General features: G+C 42.3%; 1 protein-coding gene across 8 annotated transcripts in view; it reads right to left on the bottom strand.

Moving 5' to 3' along the window:
- The window catches only part of LOC129194678 (neurexin-2-like), a 543,165-nt gene that overhangs the window by 380,872 nt on the left and 136,199 nt on the right, over window positions 1-26,094 (bottom strand). For all 8 annotated transcript variants that reach the window (XM_054799950.1, XM_054799957.1, XM_054799956.1 and 5 more), the window contains one exon: window positions 19,546-20,745. In XM_054799950.1, the coding sequence (XP_054655925.1) occupies window positions 19,546-20,257 (712 nt within the window). In that variant the 5' untranslated portion in view covers window positions 20,258-20,745. The remainder of the gene's footprint in view (window positions 1-19,545; window positions 20,746-26,094) is intronic.

The raw sequence follows: 26,094 nt of genomic DNA, 5'->3' as shown, positions 1-26,094 counted from the left end.
TCGCTGTCAACTCTCTTTCCATCTCTGTTCTTATGAGGATGAAGCTGGAGGCTTAGAAGACTTCTGTTTTTTGTTTTTTTCCTTTTTTGCTCAAGCTGTCACATTTCCAACTCATGCGGACTTCCCTTCACTTTAATTAGTGCAGTAAAATAATTTTTGCATGCTGTGATGCTTCAGCTCCAAAAACATGCGTATTCGGCACTTTCTGTATCAGCTGCATGATGCGTAAAACTCCTAATGACTAAGGCCAAAAACAAGAAAATACAGGCTAACACTTCAAGATTCAAGATTCAAGAGAGTTTTATTGTCATGTGCATGGTAAAACAGCAGTTATACCATGCAATGAAAATCTTATCCTGTTCATTCTCCCAAGAAAAGAAAGAAACACAAGAAGCGGTAAGGCACTTGACCATGCTAGATAGACTAACATTTTTTGACCTATATTATTTTGAAAAAAATGTAGAAACAATGCATCAAAAGGTGTCATATAGCTTTCACATCCACTCATAGACATATCACAAAGGTGCCTTCAAAACTGGTGTTTCGTTGACAGATGAAGGCCTTTTTTACTGCCAGTTGAAATCAGTCCATCTGTCATATTGGCACTTTGAGTATTAAACATACGCTACTGGGATGACTACAGTCTATGCATCACGGCCCAAACACACATTCAACATGAATCACTTTTACTTCTGTCTTTGAATGGATTTCCAAAGGCATCCGCATTCATCTGACGAAAAGGTGACAACAGCCACAAGGTTACACAAGAGCACGTTTGAAAAGGTCGGCGCAGAGATTCCTACAAGAGAGGCTGGCTGAGGGTGGCATCGACGAAAGAGGGCATCAGGTTTGACCTAGACATGGCGTAAACAAACAAACCAGCGCTCATGGTGGACAAATAGAAGAGCCTGGCTCATCTCCCTGGTGTCTACAGAGCCCAGACAGATAGCTTGTAATATGCTGCTGTTGATGTAATGCCCTAATTCAATGTTATTGCTTTAAAGTATCAGCAGCGGCGGCCCCAAGGAGTGATCTCTGTGCGTGAAGGTCAAATGCAGACATCCGAGCCACGAGGTGATTAAATTGGCTCGGACTTGATTACAGTTTTACACTCTGGCGGGGCAAACCATCAGGTGTCATCCATCATTCATGGCGCTGCTCGTCTGCTTAACGACAAACAGTGAAACCTAAACTTGCACCCTGTCAATAATGAATGAGCGGCGAGGTGGCGTCCAGTCATCTCACTGCAGAGCTGATGATCTTGCGTGAGTGAATGAAATGAATTCCCCAATTAGCTCCAGCAAAAGCAGCGAAAACATCGCTTCATGCGAGAAGCAGCGCATGAAACGTGCACACGTGCAAACTAACCCAGGAATCACCCCAATCTCCACCTCCAAAGGGCAGCTGCCAATAACGTGCCGATCCCCCCCCCACTCCAACATTATTTACTGTACTTTCATTAGCTCAGGCTGCGTTATTCTAATTACACTGACATCTTTTACCGAGGATGAAAGTTAATGAGTTTTTATGAAATAATGACATGACCTTTTTATTTATTCACTTACACCAATAACGCCCCCCTTGCACCGCCTCCCTCCTGTTCGATTGAATTTACTTGGCATGCACCAGAATGGACTGACCAATTACTGCTGAAGTGAAATAACCCTGTAATACTAAAAAACTACCTATAATGCAATGCATGTGACACTTTTCAATTCACACACTCAACAGTAGAAGCAATCTATTGAGAAGGGGCAGGATTAAATAAGCTCTGCTTCTTCCTACTCCTTTTGTGAAAATGTTAACATGTGATATACTTACTTAAAAGGCGTCCCTAATTGCACTGGCTTGCAACAAATGCAATGTATTGGTCGGTGGCTCTCCAGGGTACAAACACGCACACCTATGCAGAGATTTAAAGCCATGTGGGTCCAACTGAGTGCTCTTCCGGGAGGCACACTTCCAGTTTTAACAGAAAATGAGCCAGATGTGAATGCACCCTCATAATGTTGGGTACTGGAGTCATTTAACGTAACGTTATTAAGATGGGAGCGTGATGTCCCATGGAGGGGTGATATTCACCAGGAAGGGAAAAAACACTAAAAACAAATGCAACATTTTTCTTAACCAGCTCCGATTCTATTACGCTGATAAACACATCAATTCCCTGTATACTGTAGCACTGTGACCAGGCAGCAGATATTCTGGTCCCCCACATGGTCCACAGAGCAGGATGAATGTTTTTGGCCTGTGGTGGTACCGGAGCTCTTTCTAGGGATGGAGGACATTTATTTCTGCTTGAGACGTACACATTATCGACCCTGACCAGCCCACGTTCACGTCTCGGGCCCCCACACTGTTGCTCATCCGACTGAAACATTAATTGCCCACCCCCTATTTTTGCAGATGTAGAAGCGACTGCGTCAGCTTGGTGCTTCTCAATGAGACAGCGGCCCACTGAAGCATAAGGAAGGAATACAGAACCGAGGAGTCGGAACGAGGGCTATAACCACGAAGCTACTTTTCCCAGTCTTGTTCGCCAGAGTGAATGTGAAATGGGCTGTGGGCGTCATGAAAAGGGACAGTGTTCAGATGGGTCAGTGGGTCGCCAAATAGGACGGTTCCACGGGATGCACAGAGGCCAAGGCAGACATACATACAAGCGGGGGAAAAAGGGAAAAGCTGTTGGACCATTCCAACTACAGGACGTGAATAACAGCTTACGCTGATGTGGGAAATGAGAGGAGCTTAAAGTCATGTGGAAAAAATAGGACATTCAAAGCAGTGTTGTTTTCATCAGCAATGACAATGACTGATATCCCTTTTTTTCATGACGATAACATGATCAAGACGAGCTAAACATGGATCTTTAGTGACTAAAACATGACGAGATGAGACGAAACTGGTTGAAAATGTTACTGGGTGGTCTGTCAGACATTCAAAATGCATTAAATTTTGCCATACTGTGCGTGCAACGTCTATCAAAAGCTACAATGTATCAGCAATGCCTACCCTTGTTGGGTCACGCCCACCAGCTGGCATACAGCGAACATTCTGGACCATGGCGGCAGTGTCAAAAAAGGGGCCAGAAATGTCAAAACAATATACAGACATACTTGAAATATAATCTATCTGAAAAAAACTGAATGCATGGCGGTAAATGTGCCCACAAACTTGGCGGAAAGAAAAATAAAGACATTTCAAGCGGCACCTGAAGGCTCACCACACCGATGTTCAGTCGAAGGAACAATACACAAAGTTCTGTTAACACATCTGGCGCAAATGGCTGCTAGCTAGCTTCAGGCTAAAGTTGGCTAAAGTTAGCTTTGTTGTGCAAACATCAATTCATTAGCTTGTGTGTGTGTGATTTTTGGCCGGGCAGCAAGTATAATGCAATACATATTGGCCTATGTGAGGGAAATGTAGCCTTTTAGACCTATTGCTGTTCGCCAGGTGTCTTAAAAAACAACACACTTGGCTTCTGTAATGTAAGCAGCATGCTTACAATAAAGTTGGGGGGGATACAAAAAAACAAACCTAATTATAGAACTATAAATCTTGTAAGGAATCTGGTAATTATGCAAAAGTGTTAAGGTTAACAGTTGTTTTATGAATTGCAACACTTGATACAACATGCCAGTCTTGGTCCCAATTTCCAATAATTATTGGTCTAATTTCATTTGTTAAAAGACATATATGTATATATATTTTAAAACTGAAACTAGACTAAAACAATTTTTGAGTTTTCGTTGAATAAAACTGGACTAAAACTATCATACAGAAATGATTCAAATGTGACTAAAACTAGACTAGAACATTTTTGTGGGGGTTTTTTCAATGGAAACTGGACTAAGACTATCACATATAGAAATGACTCAAATATGACTAAAACTAAAAAGTGTTTTCGTACAAAAGACTAAAACTAAGATGGCTTCCGAAAACAACACTCATCCAAAGGGGCTGGAAATTTTTCACTGTTTATGGCATTTGTGGCGCGGCCAATGGGTTCTGGTCAAAATGCTTTGAAAAGCATTCTAGCATACATGTACTGTACTACAGATATCAAAGTTTTAGAATCATTAAACAAATAGTGTGTGACTTATGGACCCTCTTGATGGCGGCCATGTTTTTCAACCAATCTTGCTAAAATGTTGTGGCTGGGGGTGTGCGGGTACTCTCGTCCAACCCTTAACTATCTTATATACTTACATGGAATCTGGTAAGGCTTAAAAGCAGCTCAGACATTTTTTGTTAATGTCTACATGCAATTTCCCATTCTGAATCTGATTTACGATGAATATAAACACACCTGCCCCCGGGGATTAGAGGTACAAATATGAGTTTCCTCCCCTCACCTTTCTAAGTTTCCCTCAGTCACTGGTGTTAATAATTTAACAGGATGAAATGCTGCCTCCCGTCCTCCATGACACCAAGTTTATCAAGGAGTGCTGCCTTTGTTTTGACAGCCTGGGCCGATGGCGGGCCCTCCAGGAGGCTCACGCCTTCCTCGCCTTCGCTTTCTCCTCTTGAACTCTCTTAAAGGAGAAGCTCAATGAGCGACAGATGCGTCACTGCAGTAAAAAGTTGACTGGACGGAGGCTTGCTGCCAAAATGGAAAGAAGGCTCCGGATGAGACGCAGCAGAAGGGAGTTGACTGGTCTGTCACACACCAGGAAGTTTGATGCTGGTCAGACAGAGTCACATAAACACTGCTATCGCCTTTTCATCATTGGGGCCTCCAGCAGTCTCCTAATGCACTTGATCTCCTCACTGGTGCTGCAAGTGTCTGCTGGCGAGGCCAAGTCCTCACAAACACTTTTATAAAAGATACTGCATGTAAAAAATGTAACTGTTCTCTATTTTTTCCACTAAATAGCCATCCATTCTAAAGTAAAGTAAATTGGACCTGGAGGGTCCTGACGGCTTCCACACGGCACAGTAGATGGGGCGCCATTATGATCTGAGGTGATTTTTGTTCTAAGGGAACAATGGAGCTTCAGGTTGTGCAGGGGCGTCAATCGGTGTTCTGGTGTACAGTGTGTGTCTGTTGTTGTATTTACTACTGCTACCAGTTAAGGGTGTTGTATGCTCATGTGAAAGTTGAAGACGCGTCTCAGTGTTTATGTGCCTGTACGAGCATATTAACAACTCACAGAAGACAATAGCTGGCTAAATATAGAGCTACAACAGCCCTTATTGGCTAAGGGAGAACCCGCCCATTGTGTTTTGCGTCCTGATTGGCTGTAAACCATTGTCAATAAATCTCCTTTGTGCTGTTTCCTGTTGTGGTCAATAGTCACTAGCAACTAGTGACGAGAAGCAGCGCACTAGCAACCTGTGTGAGCTGCTTGCTAACCGGCAATAAACAATAGAAGAAGAAGAAGAAAAAGAAGAAGAAGAAGCTAACCAGTAGGGATGAGCAAGTACACTACTATCTGTATCTGTATCTGTTAACCCATCTAAATAATCTGTATCCGTAGCTGTACTCTGAGTGGGCGGGGCATAAACCGGAAGTGGGCGTGGTTTAACACCCCCCCCCCCCCCCCCACCCCCCTCCCCCATGACCCATTAAGAGTGGGACTTAAATCGGTACATTATTTTCAGTCTGAAATTGACATATATTGATCAGAAGTTGTTATAGTTATTGTTTATTATTCCGCTAGATGTGTACTGTGTATGTGTGTCAGTGATCTGTAAGACTGTTATTTAATAATTTTTTTAATGATCTGTGTGAAGTTGGTGATTCATGCAAACATCACCTAATGGCAAATAATCTGTCAGCCTTGAAACACCGGCAGTGACTGACGCACGAGCTGTATATACTGTAGCTGTCTTGTGAAATGCACCTCGTACGTTACAAAACAAGTTTAAGATTGCATACTGCAACGTATTGAGAGGGGTGTAATATTTTACCACGCTTATGTATATAATGTAGAATGATAGCCATACAGGCAGAATGTTTGATGCCACACGAGCCGTTTTCAACTTGCCAATTGCACCGTGTATGTGAATGAGGCACCGATCAGCTCCTTTGTGGCTGCCGCCTGCAGCCTGAAGAGTCTGTCCCGGGACGGGCGGTTGCTGTGTGTGACTGGCCAATTACAGAGCGTGAAGAGTGACTACATAATGAGAATTTTCTTTCATCACGATTACGGTTTATGACGAGATGTACTCGTTTAATGCTCGTACTAGGCAAAAATGCATTATCGGTAACGGCTCATCTTTACTAACTGGCTGAATTCATCTTCGGTTCAAGGAGTACGACACGGAGGAGGAGGAGGACGACGGCAGGAGCAATATGTTTGAACATACGAGGCACGGTCAGAGGAGTGACTACGCGTGAGTCACTTCATAATGTCTTGTGTCCAACCTTGTAGATTAATCATTAAAATTCAAATGTAATTTTAACTTTTAGAGTGTTTAAGCAAGAGAGAAATGTGAGAAAATGTTCATGCCTATATATAATAATTGCAAAAAAGTTGGCTACTTTGCAGATTTCACTTATTGCGGACTATTTTGGGAACCTATCCCCCACGATAAACGAGGGAACACTGTTAGACAAAAACCAGTGTGTCCAATTAACCTAACAATTGTATTTTTTAGGAGAAGGAAGCCGAAATACCTGGAGAAAACCCACGCAAGCACGGGAGATATTCCAATGGAAATTCAAACCCACTATCTCCAGAATGTAAGGGACACATAAAAAACAAACAGCCTGCTCACTTTTGACAGGTCTTGCTGTCAGGCAGAATTCCTATAGGGCGTCATCATAATTGCTCCATAGGCCAATGAAAAACTTGGCGGAAGCCACACCAACACACGTCGCAGAGATGTAAAAACAGCAAATGAAATCCACTGCAAAAGAGGCTACCATACTGCTCTTTTATGACATCACAGTTTTAAAAATACAGATGCAGACAGTAAAAACAACTTTTAGGCAATATTCATTTTGTGTTTTTGCTTTGGTTAGCGACAATAAGTAAAGATATCATTATATATTTTCTGAACAGTGCTAACAAAAAGACTGCCAAAGAGTGTTGACATTTGCTTGTTGATTTCATATTTATGTCCTGAGTGTTGTTTCAAGCAACAGTGTCGAAAGCAGCATTCCACATCAGGCCTCTCAAAGCAGTGAGACGTCCAGACTGTGTTATTTCCACCTGGGTGGTATTCCACATGAACGTCGGCCTGCTCCCTTCCCTGCTGCCTGCCACCTGTACGCTGTGACACCACACATTGCAAAATCAGGCCATATCTCAGTAGTTACCTGGCCAGTGACAGACGGAGTAAACACTTTCGCACCTGTGTGTCCGGATTAGGGTTCCGGCTGGCGTGTATCATCTTTGCACGCATTGGGTTTAAGTCCTTTGAATTTACGTCACAAATGTGCCACTGGTAGCGATTCAGCCCAGACTTAGTTCAACATTAACACCCCAGTGGGAGAGGATAACAGGATAATGCCAAGGTTGATCCTCCATTACCGGCTTTGCGGGCGTGAGTATTGTGTGTTATTGTCATGAAAAAGCAACACAGGGATGGATTTAGTTTCGGTCCAAATCTTTGTCGCTTCACAAGGACCAAATAAGAAAAGCCACTGCATTGCGTACTGCAGAGGGTGAACAGGCAGGGGTTCCGGTGGGAGACAGCCCGCAAACTCACACCTGAGCCTACTTTTTATTGACGCTTTTACCTCTGTAAAGTTAAAGAGAGATTTTGGTCACCCAGCAAGACAACTATCAAGCTCCATCAGTCTCTACCACTAAATATTGCATGAAGGCGCCAAGTCGGGAAGCAAGATGATGCAGCGGGGAGTCCACCAGGGGAGATAATCCACTCTTGTCTGCACATTCCCCGCTTGAAGGGTAATAAGAGGGTCAGCTGTATAGCTTGTTTCATCACACACCAGTTCTTCTTAGTTATAGCTTTTGTGCATGATTGTCAGACTACGGAAGCTCCAGTTGCAGCGGAAATGAAATCACGCCGCTTTTCTTTTTCATACAAATAAAACAGGATAAGGTCTGTATTATCCTCTGGTGGTGAAAGAGGGGTGAAGCTTGTGTGACCAAGGAGAGACGCTCTGGTGGGTCTCAGAATTTTTAGATCACACTTATGGCTCAGTAATCTGGTCCAGACCAAAATAATAAAAAAAGACACATAGCTAAGCATTCACACCACTATTTTTGTCATAGCACCAAAGTGCAGAAAATTACATCCGCATAAAGTAAGGACTTGACCGGGCAGCTTTGGTGACATATTACAAGGCGTAAGTCAAACATTTCCATCTACTAGGTTGAATATGTCAATTAATTTTAAAAGCTGCTGAATTTCCAACACAATTTCACTAACATGGTAGTCTTTTCTGCATGCTTTTATTACTCATTTTAACACAGGTTTGGTTCTTTGGTGCTTGTTGCGTTCACATTTGAGCTCAAGTAAGCCAAACCACACCAGAGTTTGCTTGCAGGCGGACACTTGTTTGGTGCACACCGGGGTTGGGACAATCAAGTTCATTTGATCAAATGAAGCCTACTAGCAGAGCAAACGCTCCTTTTAACCGAACAAAACGTGACAAGTGTTAACACACCGAAGGCTTCATCACACATGTGAACAGCAGAACTCATCTCTCTGGAATTATCATTCTTCAGCCTTAAGGCACACATTCACCATGATAAGTCCCTACACTCAAATTGACATTATTTAGAAATATAATTACTGACTTTGTATGACTTTGTTGCCACGACTGAGCTAATTTAATCCATGGCTACACAACAAGCATTGTTTAGTCAAACCCGGAGCCGCGTGTGTTGTTTTGCTTTAATGCACGGCTTAGTGTCACGCTGAAACAACAGCTGGCATCGGCGATGCGACTAGAAACTGTGGCCATTGTAAAAAAACAACAACTTGGCACCAGTCGTCCCCCCCCCCCAGCATAACAAGATTAACCCTATTTTTTGCGTGAACTGAATTTACAGTGGAATCGTGTAATTCCAAGCATCTGGGATGACCTCCCGTCCCAGACGTTTCCCCTGACAACACGCCTGCACAGCCAGCGGGAGAAGAAGAAGATACGGGCTGCCCAGCATCATCCTGTACACACTGCAACTGCTGGACAACATGTCCTTTACAGTCCGCCAAAAGACTTCCAATGAGAGTAAATATTTGCCATCTCTGGTAAGCCTGTGAGAAGTGGTGGAAATGTGTGTGTCAATGTTTATGCTAATGTGTGATTAATTCCTCTGGCTGTGAATGAACGTGTTACACTATCACGGTTGCTCAAAAAGCATGGCGACACAGAACAGTTATATAATTATAATTCTAAACGTGTGTTGAGATGATATCATAGTGTTGTCATTTGATTTAAATGAGCATTTTCATCGGATGCCAAACTATGTTACGTTACGTAAATAACGTTTGGTTCGGTGAAAAGGAACTCTGGGGCATTTGCTCTACCAGTACGGTTCGCTTCGTCAAGCATGAAGGCAATCATCTGAAGTCCGGTGTGCACCGAACAAGCCAACCGAGACCGCTTGAGAAATGGGTCTCCGCTTGCAAGTGAAAGCTGGTACGATTCGGTTCACTTGAGCTCAAATGTGAACGCCGCACAGTCCAAAAGCACAGACCGGTGTTAAAATGACGAGCAGAAAAGACAAATATGTAAGAGCAAATGCGTTGCTCTCACCCTCAGTGTGCGCAAAAACGATGTGCTTTAAAAGTATATTTTACTTTTTGTGGTGTTGGTAAAAATATCAGAATATAAAAAGTAACCTTGTATTCAACCCAGCAGATGGCATTTTGGGTTGCATCACTTAATATCTGACAAAAGCTGCCCAATCAAGTGCTTACTTTATGCATATGTTTTTTTTTTCTGCACAGCCTTTGACCTTTTACAAAATACCAGTGAAATACAGAGAATTAACAAGTGTGAACGTAGCCTAAATTAGTAAATGCACTAAATAAACGAAGTCCCCCTGATATTTATATTCGTATATGTTAACGTGAATGTACAATCGGTGGAGCTGTGTAAAAAAAAAAAATAAATTAAAAATCACACTTAGTACTTTCCATATTGAAAGACATAGTACACAGATGAGAATATAAATAAAACAAAAGGGGCGCTCCTGCATGAGTTTTGAGTGACAGCAACACAAGCAGCAGGCACTTTGGCAGTTGGAGCTCATTTCCTTTGTAATTTGGTGGCACCGGCGTCACATTAACTCCATAGGCGATCCTGTCAGTTGGGAATCACTTTGAATAAATAAATAGAGAAGTGTGATCAGCTTTGATTCGGAAAACAACAAGGTCAAAACGCAGTGATGGCAGTCTCAGTCTGCACTAACGCTACTAATAGTGATGAATGAACTGCTCATAGATGCTGTCGCTTTGAACATCTCCTTCGACAAGTGGGTGTTAGCTGTCACGCGACCTAGACCTCTTGATCGCTCCTGCACATAGAGACTGACAGAGGGATCTAATTGCATGTGATGAACGCTTGCCCAGGTGGCTATACACCTTGGAGCCAGTCAGGGTCTCACCTGATCTGACAGACATGTGACGGAGGTCCCGGGCTGGAAAACACGCAATTGACACTCTGCCCGGAAGCCAATTTCATTCCACACGGCAAACACCTTGCACAGCAAGACCATTTTGGAGGATTTCATACAAAAAGTGTCTCAGTGATGAATAGAATAGTGATGAATATTGACCGTACCCCTGAAATGGTTGAAAATGGCTGAAAATGTTGCATTTTCATCACAAAATGCAGTATTTAAAACACAAACAAGACATATTGCCTTGTCATTAGAACGCTACTGTAGATTGGTCTTGGTTAGCACTATACTTAGTTATGTACACATTCCCGAAGGAATTCAAACTTCTGTTATTGGGCTTTGACCACATCATCACCCACCCCAATCCCAATCCTCCTCCCTAGCCTGCTTGGCTACAATTATCACCATGATGTACGACTCTCCTCGGCGTCCTCCGCTCTATGCCCGAGCCGCGATCTGTCAAAGTCCTAGCTCGACTAATATGACCCGAAACCACTGTTTCACTTTGCTAAGCACACATTTTGGGGACATTTACAGTGCACCTCTACAGGTTATCCTAACAAACCATCAGGGAATGTAAGTGTGATGATGTTTCGTTGAAATGATCACTTCTTGAGTGCAATGGCTTGTATTCAAATAAATGCAACAGGAGCTAGGTCAATAAACAATGTGCCCACGATGCTACAATCTCCTTTAATTACAAACAATCCCCAGACTCCATTTTGGGATGACACAAAACTCTGGAGAACTAAATTAGCCCTCTGTGGCCAATAACGGGTTTTTGATAAGGTGTCCAAACTTTCAGCATGAAGAGAATTAGTTTTTCTTTCTTTTTTATATCTCTTCTCCAGACATATTTTCTCTGAGCCTTGAATTACTCGGCATAGAGAAACTGCATTACTGTTGCGGCTAATCTACATTGCTTTAGATATGTTTTATTTACTGACTTGAAGTCAGTTACCAGTACAAGTAGAAACTATCGTTCAACATTACATTTATCCATCCATCCATTTTCTATGCCGCTTAATCCTCACTAGGGTCATTGGGTACTTTGGGCCAGAGGCAGGGTACACCCTGGACTGGTTGCCAGCCAATCGCAGGGCATTTACACTCAAATTCATACCTATGGACAATTTACAGTTGACTTAACGTGCATGTTTTTGGACGTGTGGGAGGAAACTAGTACCCAGAGAAAACCCACGCACGCACGGGGAGAACATGCAAACTTCACACAGAGATGCCCAACAGAGAACCCAGATCTTCCAGATCTCCTGACTGTGTGGCCAACATGCTAACCACTTGGCCACCGTTCATGACATGTATAATTCATGAATATTTACATGACAATGCAATGCAATGCAGAAATCTACCTTACAAATGTGAGTCATTTAAAACCTTTCGATTTATTGAAGAGATAACCTAAGGCAGTGATTCTCACCTGGTGGGCTGTTTTCAGTCACTGGTCTTTGGGCAAAAAAAATCATACGAAAATAATAAGTGCGGAACAAGGAAGTAGTGATTTTTTCTTAAATGGTATCACATGATTTGATAGAAGTCTTATGCAGCGATCGTGTTTCGATCTGACAAATCTTAAGTAAGGTTGATTAAGTGTAGAAATACTTCAGCTTCTGCTTGGACATTAACACGTCACAAGACGTGACTCCGGGAACATAAAGTGCAGGCTAGTTTGCAAGGTTTATGGTGTGCGTAAAGCACTTAAATCCTCCCTCGCACACTGCCACTTCCACATTATGTTATGTGTATTATCATTCACAGTAGCGATGCCATAGTTCACAGTCTGATTGGCTTCTGGCTGCTCTGTTCTGGCAAGACAGCTTTTTTCTTAAATGAGAAATATTGTCACCTTTTAATCTCGCAAGATCTTGTGACACCCCTACATTTATGCCTTTCATTTGTAATTTATACGCATTTAGAAGTGTTTTCTGCATGTAAAACTAATGAAAAGTGTTTTGTGTTAACATTTTTGGCTTTCTGGAACCAATTCTGGAACCAATTAATTGCGCTTGGATTTTTTTGGGTCTTATTATTAAGGGGTGATGGAGGGTCCTGCAGCCAAATCAAATGAGAACCACTGATCGAGACCGCTGGCTCTCAAATGGGGGTACTAGTACGCCTGGGGGTTCTTGAAGGCACTCCAGGGGGTACTGGAGATAAAAAAAAAATACATATAGAGAGAGTGAGTCAGGAAAATAGGTATTTTATCATTATTTTGTACGTTTACCCCCTTATAAAATAGTAAGTTTTCAATGATAGGAGCTCACTGCTTTATATGTAATTAGATTTATTATTTTGTTGTTTACAGTTTATGTTTTATTTATTGATTTTATATGTATTTTTATTTCAAAATTTTCCAAACAAATAAATGTTTTGGACAGTAAAAAAGCAGATAGTAATGCTACAGTGCTACAGTTTTACATTGTTTTGATTCAATCAATAATGTTTTTTTTTCTGCTTGGGGTGATTCTTGGCTGGAAAAATATTCCACATGGGACACTTCTCTGAAAAAAGGTTTAAACCAATGATATACAGTATATACAGGACATGGAGATCATATATTATTATTATTATTATATTTCTAAAGCTTACGACATGTTAATTTTGATTAACGTTGCGCATATTTAATTAACATATGGGATTTCACGCTGGTAAATAGCATAAATATGTGTCTAGTATAGCATTAGCTAGATGAGCCAGTGCAGTTCTGTACAGTGCTTTGGGTGTCAATCACGTCTAGAAATCAGCTGCGCACCCCTTCAGACATTTGACTTGAAGCCATGTACCCCCTACTGCTGCACACTTAAGAAACATAGAGCATTTTTACATGTCATTAAACTGAAATATTAAACAAGATTAACTGGTTTAATTAGTAAGTATTTTATAGTAAGTAATTCTAGTTCAAAAATTTCGAAAATTTGGTCAAATGTTGATAAAAGTTTTACATTATAAATAGATAAGATGTGAATTATCTTGGAGATGAATACTTGCATATCTTTTATTTCAGCCGGGTGTTGTGATTCTTCCCTTTGAATGGGTTGGACTTGAGCTTCACTTTTGTCCACTTGCAATCGCTACGATTTAAATCTGCATATTCATTTGATACCAAACTGAAAGGGAAAGTTGCTAAAGCAGTATCCCAAGTACAAAAATACATATACAAGCAGCGATAAAACCTCATTATCTGGGGAATGTCCACTCTCTCGTCCTGACGCGCAAATACATCGACAGGTTTTCACAGTGCGGGGACTGGAACATCAATATAAATTAACCTTCGATTAAACACTTAATACGGAGCATAATCATCAAACTTACTTATTCATATAACTCACACACAGCAATGAAGAACTCCTTCCTTCTTTCTGCTATAGCACTCTGTGTTGTGAGGCGTTCAGGTGCGCTCGTAATTGTGAGTGTTGGGCGCTAATTGTTTTTCATTTTTATTCGCATACCCCCCATGACAATTGGTGTTTCCCTGGTGTTACACGCACCCCACTTTGGGAACCTAGGATCTAGAATACGCTGTAAGCATGTAAAAATAATGTAAAAATGAAAAAAAAAAAAAAATTATTCCATGGACTTGGCCCCTGCACACAATATGCACGCATTTGTTCACAGAGACATCTCAAGTGCTTTAAAAGTAACAAGAGGGAGACTTTTCCGTTCCCGTCAAGAAGTTAGTCAAAAGATGAAATAAATAGACGGCTGCAACAGCACTCCGCCATAATGACCCAATTTACCATCGTCAAACCAAAGAACATCTGAGGATAAATTAAGACGGAGAAAATGAATGTCTCCACGCCGTCGCCTTGTTTTGTCCTCTCTCCTCCTATCTCTCTCTCTCTCTGTGGTTTCAAAAGGACAAATGTTTCCTGCAGTCACTGTAGCCCTGCATTGGTATTCTGCTCTCAATTTAGCTTCTAGCCAGCGCACAGCAATCTGACACGGCGCGCACAGACAGGCGGCAAGGAGGAGGAGGAGGAAGCAGGCGGACAAGAAGACACGTCCACGGCTAGCCAGCGGTGACATCATTTTCTGCGCTATAAACGTTGTCTTAAACAGCAGCTGTTCATCCGGCACACGAGAGCCAAGCTGAGAAAAGATGAAACAATACGGCTTTGTGAAACTGCTAGAGGCGGCTCTTCACTTCCATACATAGAGACTTAAAGGCCTTGATCCGAATCAAAGCTGCGTGCCGATTCCACTCTCGCAAATGTCAAAAGCAATGCTTAGACAAAAATTTGGAAGACAATGTTTTGCTAGAGGTGTTGATTCTTTTTGTCAAGAGTGCACCGGAGAACTCCTGCAGAAAATGTATGAAGCAATGTTGTTATGGTTGCGTCAAATTACTTGCGAGTGTCAGTGCTTTTACCTCTCTCCATTTAATACAGAGATTACATCTTGTATGAATTAACTTTTGTGTTTCTGGACTAGTTTCCTCAATATATGCCTTTCCGAGCTTGCCATGTAGCTTAATGGGTTTGATTGCTGCCAATTATTTCACTGGCACACGGTGCAGTTATGATGGAGCCTGGGCCTGTCACAATAACAAATTTTGCTGGCCGATAATTGTCCCACAAATTATTGGTGTTAAACAATATTGTAAACATTATTTTGAGACAACTGTTTTCATGAATGTAATGATAATATATGTACACCATATCAAAAGCAACTTTCATTTCTCGAGAGTATTTAACATTGTTACTGGCATGTCAAGAGGTTTTATTTCTGATTTTGAGTCAGTGTCATTTTCGTTGTTGTCTGGATATTGACAAAAAATAAAATAAAAAATTGAGAAATTACCCGGAAATACTCTGAAGTTCACATTGTGTGTCAATGCAGACGCCAGCTTCCGTTGTGCAACATTGTGTGTGGAATACGCTGTTTATGTTTAATGGGGTGTTTACGTTTTGTTGGAGCTTGGTGAAAGTACACATTTTGGATGCAGCAAAATGCATTTGGTGCACAATGAGGTATTATACTTCGGGAATCACAGCAGCTGAAATGTAAGTTCCACTGTTTTGTATTATTTATTTCATTGTCTTTTCCACAAACCTTTTAATGTCACAAAATGACGGTGCCCAAAGGGGCTGAAATTGACATCACATCATGTTATATACACAACAGGCACGAAGAAAGTGTTGCACACGACACACACAGCAGGAGAGTGCACGCTTGCTAGCTCCCCACGTCTCCCCACTGGGACAAAGAGACTGAATGACTGACAGGAGGGTTCACTCACTCTGTTCATTCCGCGATACAACCAACACGCCCAGGTGTTGAGACAGATGCAGAAGAGTGAAACCTCTTGTCATCCAGCCTGTTTGGTAGAAAGAAAAAAGGAAAAACAAACAGGCATGCGCATATCAAAATTATCAACTTCATTTTTATTTATCATGTGATTAATTGATTGATTGATTATTGTGACAGGCCTTATGGAGCCCTATAAGAATTCTGACATGTGACCAGTCAAAAGTAAGCAGGATGTTGTTAATGTTAATATTTAAATTTTAATTACATGGTAGACTAGTGCTTAGCACATCAGCCTCACAGTCTGGAGATCCGGGTTCAAAGATGTGGTGGGACATCTGTGTGAAGGTTTTTTGTAGGTTTCTCCGGGTACTCCAGCTTCCTCCCATTCATTCACATGCATGTTAGGCCAATTAGAGACTCTATATTGTGCATAGGTGTGAATGTGAGTGTGAATGGTTGTTTGTCTATAGCAGGGGGGCCCATTACATCCATCGCAAGGTAGTGTGGGTCGATCGCATGTGTCACTTACGTCATAAACGTCACTATGTAGATGTCATATGCCATCCTGATTCGCTGTTGCGTCTTTGCCATTGCGGCAAAGTAAGTGGTGAACAGAGGACTCAAAAAACACCACACGGATAATGCAAATTTCATTTTTATTATTCTGATTATTGCTGAACTCTACGGTAAGATGCCTATTTCTATGACAAAGGTTATCTGTAGTAGCGGCTAGTTACTCTATGACAAAAAAAAGTCACTTGTTTGATGGCTCTGCTCCACACCCTAAACTCCACTATAGAAATGTGTGTTTTCTACACTTTCGTATGTGAAACCAATATTTCATGATTAATTGGAAATTGTGCCCATTGCTGAAACCTTTTTAACATTTGACTTCAGCTTCACTGTCTTTTGCATAATCATTTTCATTTCTAGTGCAGTCGTCCCTCGCAATATAGCACTTCGATTATCGCACTTTTTCAAAAAATAATTAACTCATAAATGATTGCTGTTTCGTGGTTGACTATGGCATATTATTAGTCAAAAAGTACTGAAAGACAAAGATATATGTGGTATTCTGGTCACTAGGCATCAGCAATGTTTCATTATTGAGACATGACATTAGACTACCGTCACACTTAGGGATGTAACGATTCACCTACTACATCGATTTATATTCCCATGATCCAACTACATCAATCTGTGTTCGGCAAGTTGCCATTCCGGACGACATATGTCGATCTAACATTGTTTAAAAGGTAACCAATCGATTGCATCGATACTACAAAATAAAGCATTGGATTTAAGCACGGCAGGCTTTATATTGATGTGTGTGTGTGTGTGTGTGTGTGTGGGGGGGGGGGGGGGGGGGGGGGGGTTAGCACTTTTAATGACAAAGACGTTAAACGTGACTCGATTCAGTCTACGACGTCATCGCCATGCACCAGCGGACAACAAAACGCAGCATGGTGGATGCCAGAGCACAAGCCAGCGAGTGATAAATAATTAAACCACCATTGCATTGCAGTCCAGTGTGTGGAAACACTTTGGCTTTTGCAAAGAGGGAGGTGTTCTAAATAAGTCCAAATTAGTCACCACCTTGTAAGAAAAAAGCCTTAGATGCACTGTTTTGTTTACTTGTTAGAGTTTATATATATGTTTTATAGTCAGAGTTAGATCATTGACTTGTAACTTGCATGCAGAAAAACTGTGTGCACCTCGGATATACATGTACAATGTACATAAATGGTCATATTTAGAAATATACTAAATACATATATTCTCTATATTTATAGTAGGCGGTAGATCTTTGGGCCTTGGTCATGTTAAAAGTAGCTGGCAGGCTGAAAAATTTTAAGCACCACTGGTTTTGTTTCAGGGGCCAAGGTGGCCGAGTGGTTAGCATGTTGACCAACACAGTCAGGAGATGGAGAAGATCTCCACTGGGCATCTCTGTGTGGAGTTTGCATGTTCTCCCCAAGCGTGCGTGGGTTTTATCCGGGTACTCCGGTTTCCTCCCACATTCCAAAAACATGCATGTTAGGTTAATTGGCGACTCTAAATTGCCCATAGGTGTGAATGTGAGTGTGAATGGTTGTTTGTCTATATGTGCCCTGCCATTGGCTGGCGACCAGTCCGGGGTGTACCCCGCCTCTCACACGAAGTCAGCTGGGAAAGGCTCCAGTGAGGATAAGCGGCATGGATGGATGGGTTTTGTTTCATTGTGTCCCACTTTGTTGGGCGGTCCTTGAATGCACCATAGTTGTTTTTGCTAACTTTCTCCTACATGGGATGCATAAAGTAAGGTTTATTGACTTGATTGAGTGCTAATGTGCATACTTGTTAGGTGCACAACCTCAAGTTAATTCACGCTAGCACACTGCCTGTCATCCACACATACACTGCCTATCTTTTCTCTGAAAAACAAACTCCAGGCTTTTACTGCTGGTATTCATGTTGTGCTTTTAATAAAGTTATTACGTAATAAAAGTTAGTCAAAAAGCCACCAGGGTAGGCTCCTGTAGTCCATCTAGGCAGGTGTGCGACCATTTTTTTTTTGTCATGCAAAAACGCCATTGCTGAGGCCCGTAGCAATTGCAGCTAGTATACTGTGACTTCACAGTGATACTTTTGCCCTATTACGAATGATTCACAGAAGCAAAATCCATTTCTGAATTTGCCAGCGTGATAGACAGGGGAGGAGGATGTAAGAGCCGCAGGAATGGGAAACGCTGACAGTGGGCAAAGGTGAAAAGAGATAAGTGGAGTGAACTGAGCGACAGAGAGAGAAAGACTTGTTGTGGAGGTAAAAAAGAGATGGAGGACCCAGATAGCCTTGAGAAGGGAGGGGTGCGGACCCTGGCGAGATGGATGAATGTGCAGGAGAGGCCCAAGCACCACAAGATATGGAAATGGGATGTGTCAGTGAAGGCGGAAGGAGGAGGTTTAAAACATAACAGAGTTTGACACGAGCTGACAGCACATGAGCACATGAAGGTAGCAGCAGCTAAACAGACAATAGGCCTGCAAAGAAAGGAGCCGACCATGTTTGATACATCCAACACTCCACCATCTGTGCTTTCTAAGACTCCTGCATGACTCATCTAGTCACATCTATTTAAACATTTCAATAATTCAAAACACATCTTAAAAGTAAGGGTGCAAAAGCAGAAAAACACGTGTCCTCTATTCGAGAGCAACCTCCTTCCTCCGGGCCTCCGGATGGCTTTAACCAGAGTTTAACCCTGAGTCCTCCCTGTCCTGCATCTGACTGCCTCACACCAAAGAAAATCAATCATGTGTGACCTCAGTGCAGGATACCTTCTAAAAAGCCAAGAAAAAAATAGCCGTTTTACACTGCACGGTCCAGTCTTGTTTCATTTTTGTACAAGCATCCACTTGAACAATGATTATACTGTGTAAGAAAACATGAGAATGTGCGTGTTACATTGTATGTATGCCCCATGACAAAAATACCATGTGTGAAGACCAAGCCAACCACACCAAAATAGTCCGGACCAGACTACTGAGTGTGAACACAGCCTTAGAGATGTGGGCTAAGGAAACACCCATTGTTTACATTACATTTTCCCAACATGTTTGTTAGTTTCTCAGTGAAGAATGCATGAATCTGATATGAGGACTCCAACACATGCTCCAGCAGTGTTTTATCTAAAAAACACGACAAATTGAAGATACTTTTTAAAGCCTACGATATATGACGTATGCTTACCTTCCTTGCAGTACTTCCCCCTGAAGCGGGTGTGAGTGCAGTCGCAGTGAACCTCTCCGTACTGGATGGAGCAAAAGCCTCCGTTGAAGCATGGATTCTGTTTCGTGCACAGGTACTCCAGGTCGCTCTGGATGCCCTGGCTGTTCAACAAGGTGGGCGGCGTCTCTCCCACCTTCAGGTTGGAAATCAAGCCCATGAAAGGGGGCTCGTACTTGACCGTGCTAGAGGTGAGCGCAGAGAGGCGCATGTCGGGCGGTATCCCACCCACAAAGAGGTCGCTGACCACGGCCATCTCCTTCCGCTTAGACTTGACCTCTGCTACTTTGGTCTCACCGTCCACCATGAGGAGGGTCTCTCGGTAATTGCGGGTGAGCACGACCATGTGCCAGCGGTCGTCGCTGATTCGCGTCTCCATGTGTAAAACGGCCGGCTCGGCACAGTGGATAGCGAAACGCAGCTGGAAGCGCCCACCAGCGATCAGCAGCTCCAGAAAGTCACAGTTGCCACCATCGTCCAGGTAGAGTACTAAAGCTTTGCTGATGTTCGTCTTCAAGCTGAAGCTCAACTCACCCACCGAGCCAGCCTCCCAGCGGCCGTACCGTGCCCACTGGCCAGGTGCCCCTCCAAACTCCAGCATCCTCACTCTGGAGAAAAGGCTGAGGAGGGTCAGCAGCAACAACGGCCAACACAGGAATCTTACACTCCTTATCATGATTGACGTTCTGAGACGCTAAATGATGCAGAGGTCGGACCTTTTTTCTGCTGCCGTCGATAGATTTGTGAGCAACAATTATTCTCTCTTGTAGCTACCCAGGAAAAAGCCTAGCAGGGACCTTTTTTTTCCAGTTTTCCTAATGACTCAGCAGTTCTTTTTCAAGATCTACCTGATCTAATTCTTTGTCCTTATTCTAACTCTCCTCCGTCTCTCCATCAGTTGATGCCTCTAGGACTCTGAGGAATGGAACAAAATAAGAGTGAAATCTAACAGAACAGGGGAGGGCCTTTTGGAGCTTTGTCTCTAAAATCCAGATTCTGTGTTTTTTCCCAGGGAAGCAGAGGAGCGGCCAAAAAAAGCTTGGCTGGGATGTTTCGTGAAGCAAACGCTGGACACTCTCATGGTTTCAGTGGACGGCCTTTCTTCTCTGGAGCACAACAATCTAGGAAAGCGTGGGTGCCATTATGGCGGTGGCGAGGCAGGATCTAGGAAAGACAAAAACACAATTAATGGAAATGCTTGCACCTCAAAAAACACTAATGAGTTCACATGAAGCGTAATTGGTTATGATGCTTGCAAGTGATTTGCTCATCCCTGCAATATAATCCAACATATTTGTTTGCTAGTTGGCAAGGTATGTAATCGTGAGGTGTCTCAGAGATGTGGGGCGACGAATTGTGCACACTAATGTGAACACTGCAAAAAACCTCTCTTAGAAAAAGGAATTTAGGAGGTGGGTATCTAAGTGTACACTTTGGTATTGATGCAAATGAGGATTGTTTGGCCACGGTGGAGGTCTAATCAGGGTTTCTGTAGTTGAATGTAAATGCTATGTCAACAAAGCTGTCATCCATGCACCTGGTCTATTAGTGACAGCAAAAGTATGCAAACATACACTGCTTTCAGTCCAATGCAGTTCACAGTAAAATGCTGCAGATTGACGGGAAATCTGAATAGCTGTCCTTGACTCTGAAACCGTTTGCATCCTGGTAGTGCACAATGAAAGATGATAAACTCCACTTGCTCCCCTTTATGCTCTCTTGACAGTGATGCCGTTGGATTAAGCAGCACAGGAGGGACAGGGAGCGTGGCATCTGCATAAATCAACATCTCACAAGCATGACGTTCATAGAGGAAGATGAGGGAGGACCGAGGAACTCATCGTCTCTGGAAGGTTGGAGATTTTTTTTTTCTTTGGGTAATGCTTACATTAATATGCAAGAGTAGGCACAAAGCACCGCCTACATTATGGAATGATGTGTAGAACATCAAGAGCAAAGGCGCAATGGTGCTCCACTATTCGGTAAGGTCATGTTCTAGTCTGCCTGCGTGTATTTTACGCCTACAAGAAAATTGTAGGGAGTACTCAGACTAGGCCATTTTGTACCCTGCTAGACATGGGTGTGATTCCCCATCCCTCTCCTGGCCCCCGCTGGACTGCATTCAACCTGAGCATTGTGCTTCAACCCTTGTCCCATCACTTCTATTCTGCTGTATTACTGCAATTTCCCTGATTTTGTGGATGATTTCCAGTCTTTTTTGAGCCATTCTGGTTATTACCATTGTGCAAGGTGGACCCTGTCATTAATTAATTGCGAGGGGAGCAATAAAATCATCTTTATTACTCATCAAATGTAGCCGTGGGCAAACAAGTGTGCCGTGGCTTTGGCTTATTTTGAGTCTTTGTTTTATGAAATGTGTCAGTTATCATTAAGAACTTCTATGACTCGACTATGCTGTGCGCGTGCAAAGGAAGGGAATCATCTTGAGCAGGGATCAGAGCACTCACACTAGCCAAAGGTGCCAGACTTTAGGTGAGAAATGGACCCAAGCAAGATGCGATTGGCCTAGTGCGATAACATCCTTTGTTTTTATGTCACTTGGAACTCGTGATTGATTCTAGCACAAACAAATATAAGCGTCAGACACAACATCGACTTACACCAATTCGTCTGACTCACTGAGTCTGTTGACATTGATCAGAACCATTTGATATTAGACAGGTTCTGCAGTCAACACCAGTGTTTCTACCTAAATATTACAGTTTCCTGCTTCACTTTGGCTTTTGTTTTGTTTGCTGGTGATTAGGAAGGATGGCTAGTCCAACTGCCAAAATCCCAAGGACATTGAAGAAGCATAACAAGTCTTGAGGGATACCGGCAGCTCTGAGGATTGTGCGTGTGTGTGTGTGTGTGTGTGGGTGTGTGTGTGTGTGTGTGTGCATGTGCATGTGTGAACAGTGGCTTTGATTGAATGTGTTTGCAGTTTGCATTCAATAGAGAGGCCGCCCTTGTGGTGTCATGGCAGCGGCAAGAAGTGTGTCGACTCAGCACAGGCTTCTCTTTGGCAAATGTATATTCAGACATGCATTAGAGAAAATGTTGTTGTTTGACACAAACTTGTAGACGACCTGAATGCGTCCTGTATTTGCAGTATGTTCATATGCCATAACAGTAAGTTGTTCAACAGAGCAATCAGATACCGTGAATAAAATTCTAGTATACTGTAGATTATTTACAGATTGCTGGATAAAAACCATGTATGTCCATGTATATGATAATATCCTTTCATCAGGAAATATTTACAAACACAAAAAATACTGTTTTGCCTCAGACAGATTTTTCAGTGAGTAAAATAGGCTTGAATGACTTTTAATGAGAGAATATGGTTAAACGTAATTGATTTCAATTTAAAATATTTTTATTTAAACACTACATTTGAGGTAGTTACAGTACGTGTCATACATCTCTTGTTTCCGCAAAAGTATTCCCATTTTACATAAACGTCAGCACCATTTAGTGACTAACTACTTAAGCTATTGGATTGTTTAAAATGCGCACATCCATCAAACTCTGTTAAAAAAATGACACCTTTATTGCTAGCTATCGGCTAGAGACACAAGTTTACATGTACCCTGCTTGTTTTGTTAGGCACCTGACCAAGACCAGTGGCTCACCATCAGTCATTGGGCATTTTACATTGAATTTATGACACAAATGTTCTGGCAAAAATGAACATTTTCTACCTACTGTGTGTTGCATACACGTACACAAAAACTCAAAAAAACCCAAAAAACTGTGACCCGTGTCCCCCAGAAAAATGTGACTATAAATCCAATGTATCCCCCCTTTTTTTTATATCCCTCCATGTGTCTCTGATGTTGCCTTATGAAAGAGGACAGCTCTCTCACTGGCAGTGCGAGAGGCGAAGTTGAGTGAAAGAGCAATGTGTACACCCTGACCCGACTCCTTGTCAAAGCGAAGCTGTGCAAGCCCTCAGGATAACTGCGTGGTCATGTGAGCAAGAAGCGACCCATTTCCTCCCAAGTCGACCCCGCGGGGGATGTTGGCATCGTGATCTTGGCAGAAACTCTGCCCTTCCGTCACTTGAGGAGTCGACGATGCAGGCTGTCCCATTTTATATTTTTACATCCCGCACTTGCAGCAAAGTTTCTGTAGCACAAGCACTCTCTGCTACTTCACAGTTGAAAGAATTGAATACGTAGCATATATAAAAGACATGGGTGTTGCGATACATGTATTTGCAATCAGATTTTTCAGTATGGGACACTTGGTGCGGTACCCAGGCGTACCGATTTCCAACATGGTACACATTACACACATGATAGGACATTGATATCAAGCATCTGCTCCATAAACAAAGAGAAGAGAAGCCAGAGCTTGAAAAACCCGCTTCCGTCGTGAAAGTCTCCTGTGAAAACTTCACCTTCCCATTGTTCAGCCGAGATGGGAATGAGGCTAAAAGCTGAAACTATTAATGCTGCACTTCAGCCAATAAGGAACTTTCATTTACTAAAAATCAAATAATAATTCACACTGTTACTGTTGCACTTGTCTGCATCGTTGCATTTCCTATTAAGAAAAACCTTGTAAATTACAATATAAAGAATTATTTCATATAAATGTGTTTTAATATTTTCTTTAGTGGAGAGTTACTGCCAACTTAAAATTGAGGTATGCTGACAGTATACACAAAATGAGTGCGTTGTCTTGCATGCAAATTAACTGCATGCAAATGTAATAAATGGCAGTGCGTTAGTGTTTTCACCAGCCTCCAGCGCAAATACACATGAAGCAGGTAAAGTTATGGCTCCTCGTGCTCCTCGTGCTACGCAGTTTAATGTGTATTTTTCGACTATCTTGCGCGTATTTCCAGCTGCAACGCCTGCAATGGCTTTGATATAGTCATATTGTAATAATCCAGAATAAAGTAGATATAGCTCAGACACGTATTTACATATTCATTTCTTTTCCACAAACAGCAGTGTGTGAGGATTATACACAGTTAATACACACTAACGACCTAACAAAACACACACACAGGCAGCAAACTCCAGTCAGGCAGGAGTCATTAATCCTATCCTGTAAGAAGCTCAGCAGGGAAGCATCCGTCAGCATGAGGCCGCCCCTGCCGCGCTCTAATTAACCAGAGACTCACGCCGAGACACTTTTAATATTCAACATGGACAACATGGAGAGAGGAGTGATGCAAATTTAGGGAGGAAAGTGCCATTTAGCCAATTTTCGGGTGTCACATTTGAAAAGGGTTTGCAGAGTAGAAGAAGAGTACAAAATGTGACTAGGTTACAAGCGTGTTGGGATTGTTCTTACTACTTTAAATGCAAATGGCTCAAATTTGAAATCTGGACCAGATTTAGCATACACACACCAAATGAAATTCAAATTGGCTCAGACTTGACAGGATTTTTTTCAAGTTCTATCCAAGAAGTTGCACACAAACAAACCATGCTAATGAAAGCACAACCTCATTGGTAAAGATTAGAGGTGTAACAGTATGCCGGGACCTCAGGTTTAAGATCACAGTTTGGTGCAGTAAGAAAACAAAATGCAGAACATAAAACTGCTTAGCTTTAGTGTAAACAGCTCTCCAATAAATTCTCAAATAACAATATAGCACAGTGAACAATGGTGGCACACTGTATTTCACGGGAAAGGCAAAGTGTTCCCAAACAGGAAACTTTAATGATGGGAGAGCTTTTTCAAGCTCTGGCTTCTCCTTGGCACTATCGCTAGCCATGACTGCCGCTGCACTATATTTGTTTACCGAGAAGTGTGACTATGAGCAGTTATACTTCCTGTCCCTCACTTTTAATGTGTACCGTGTGGGAAATCTGTACACCTCTGTACCGAACCAAAAGCTCCGAACCAAAACATTCGATCACTAATACACTAATACATACTGTTATACCCACAGTAAACACAATAAAACACTTAAAACAATGTGGAACTAAAACGGCAAGCTCTCATATTATAGTCTTTACAGACGTGAGGACTTGCTCTGCTCAAGCTCTCTTCCTCATTCCTCTTTGATGGGCCTCGTCAACCGTGAGCCGCTCGTAGAACTGCGGCGCTAACTGCATTCATCCCAGATGAGGAGATGCTAATGAAGCAGATCAAGAGCTTTAGCCTCGCCGTTAGCTCGGCAGATTAATGGCGACTTTCAGCGGGACTCCTCGTCGCGTCGTCATTTGGCGCACGGACACCTCGGCTTGGTGAATCATCAGAAGCAATAGAGCCGCCGAGCTGTTTCTAGTGTCCAAAACCTTTTTCACCGACGGCCACATATTGAAAAATCAAAAGATGCAGGGGGCCACTTTGGTATTTTTATATACCTGTATATATTTTTTATTTTGTAAAAAGCCTAAGTAAAGCGTTATGTGCACGTATTGTATATATTTCAGGACAAAACTTTGTGTTATTACTTATTAGGACCAACATTTCAGCTTTTTGTCTTCATATTGTGCCTTTTTGCTCAATTTTTAGATTTCTTTACACTTTTATTTCTACATTGTG

This window comes from Dunckerocampus dactyliophorus, chromosome 15, assembly GCF_027744805.1.
Source record: "Dunckerocampus dactyliophorus isolate RoL2022-P2 chromosome 15, RoL_Ddac_1.1, whole genome shotgun sequence".
Classification (NCBI taxonomy): Eukaryota; Metazoa; Chordata; class Actinopteri; order Syngnathiformes; family Syngnathidae; genus Dunckerocampus; species Dunckerocampus dactyliophorus.
This window is presented reverse-complemented; position numbering and strand designations above follow the sequence as displayed.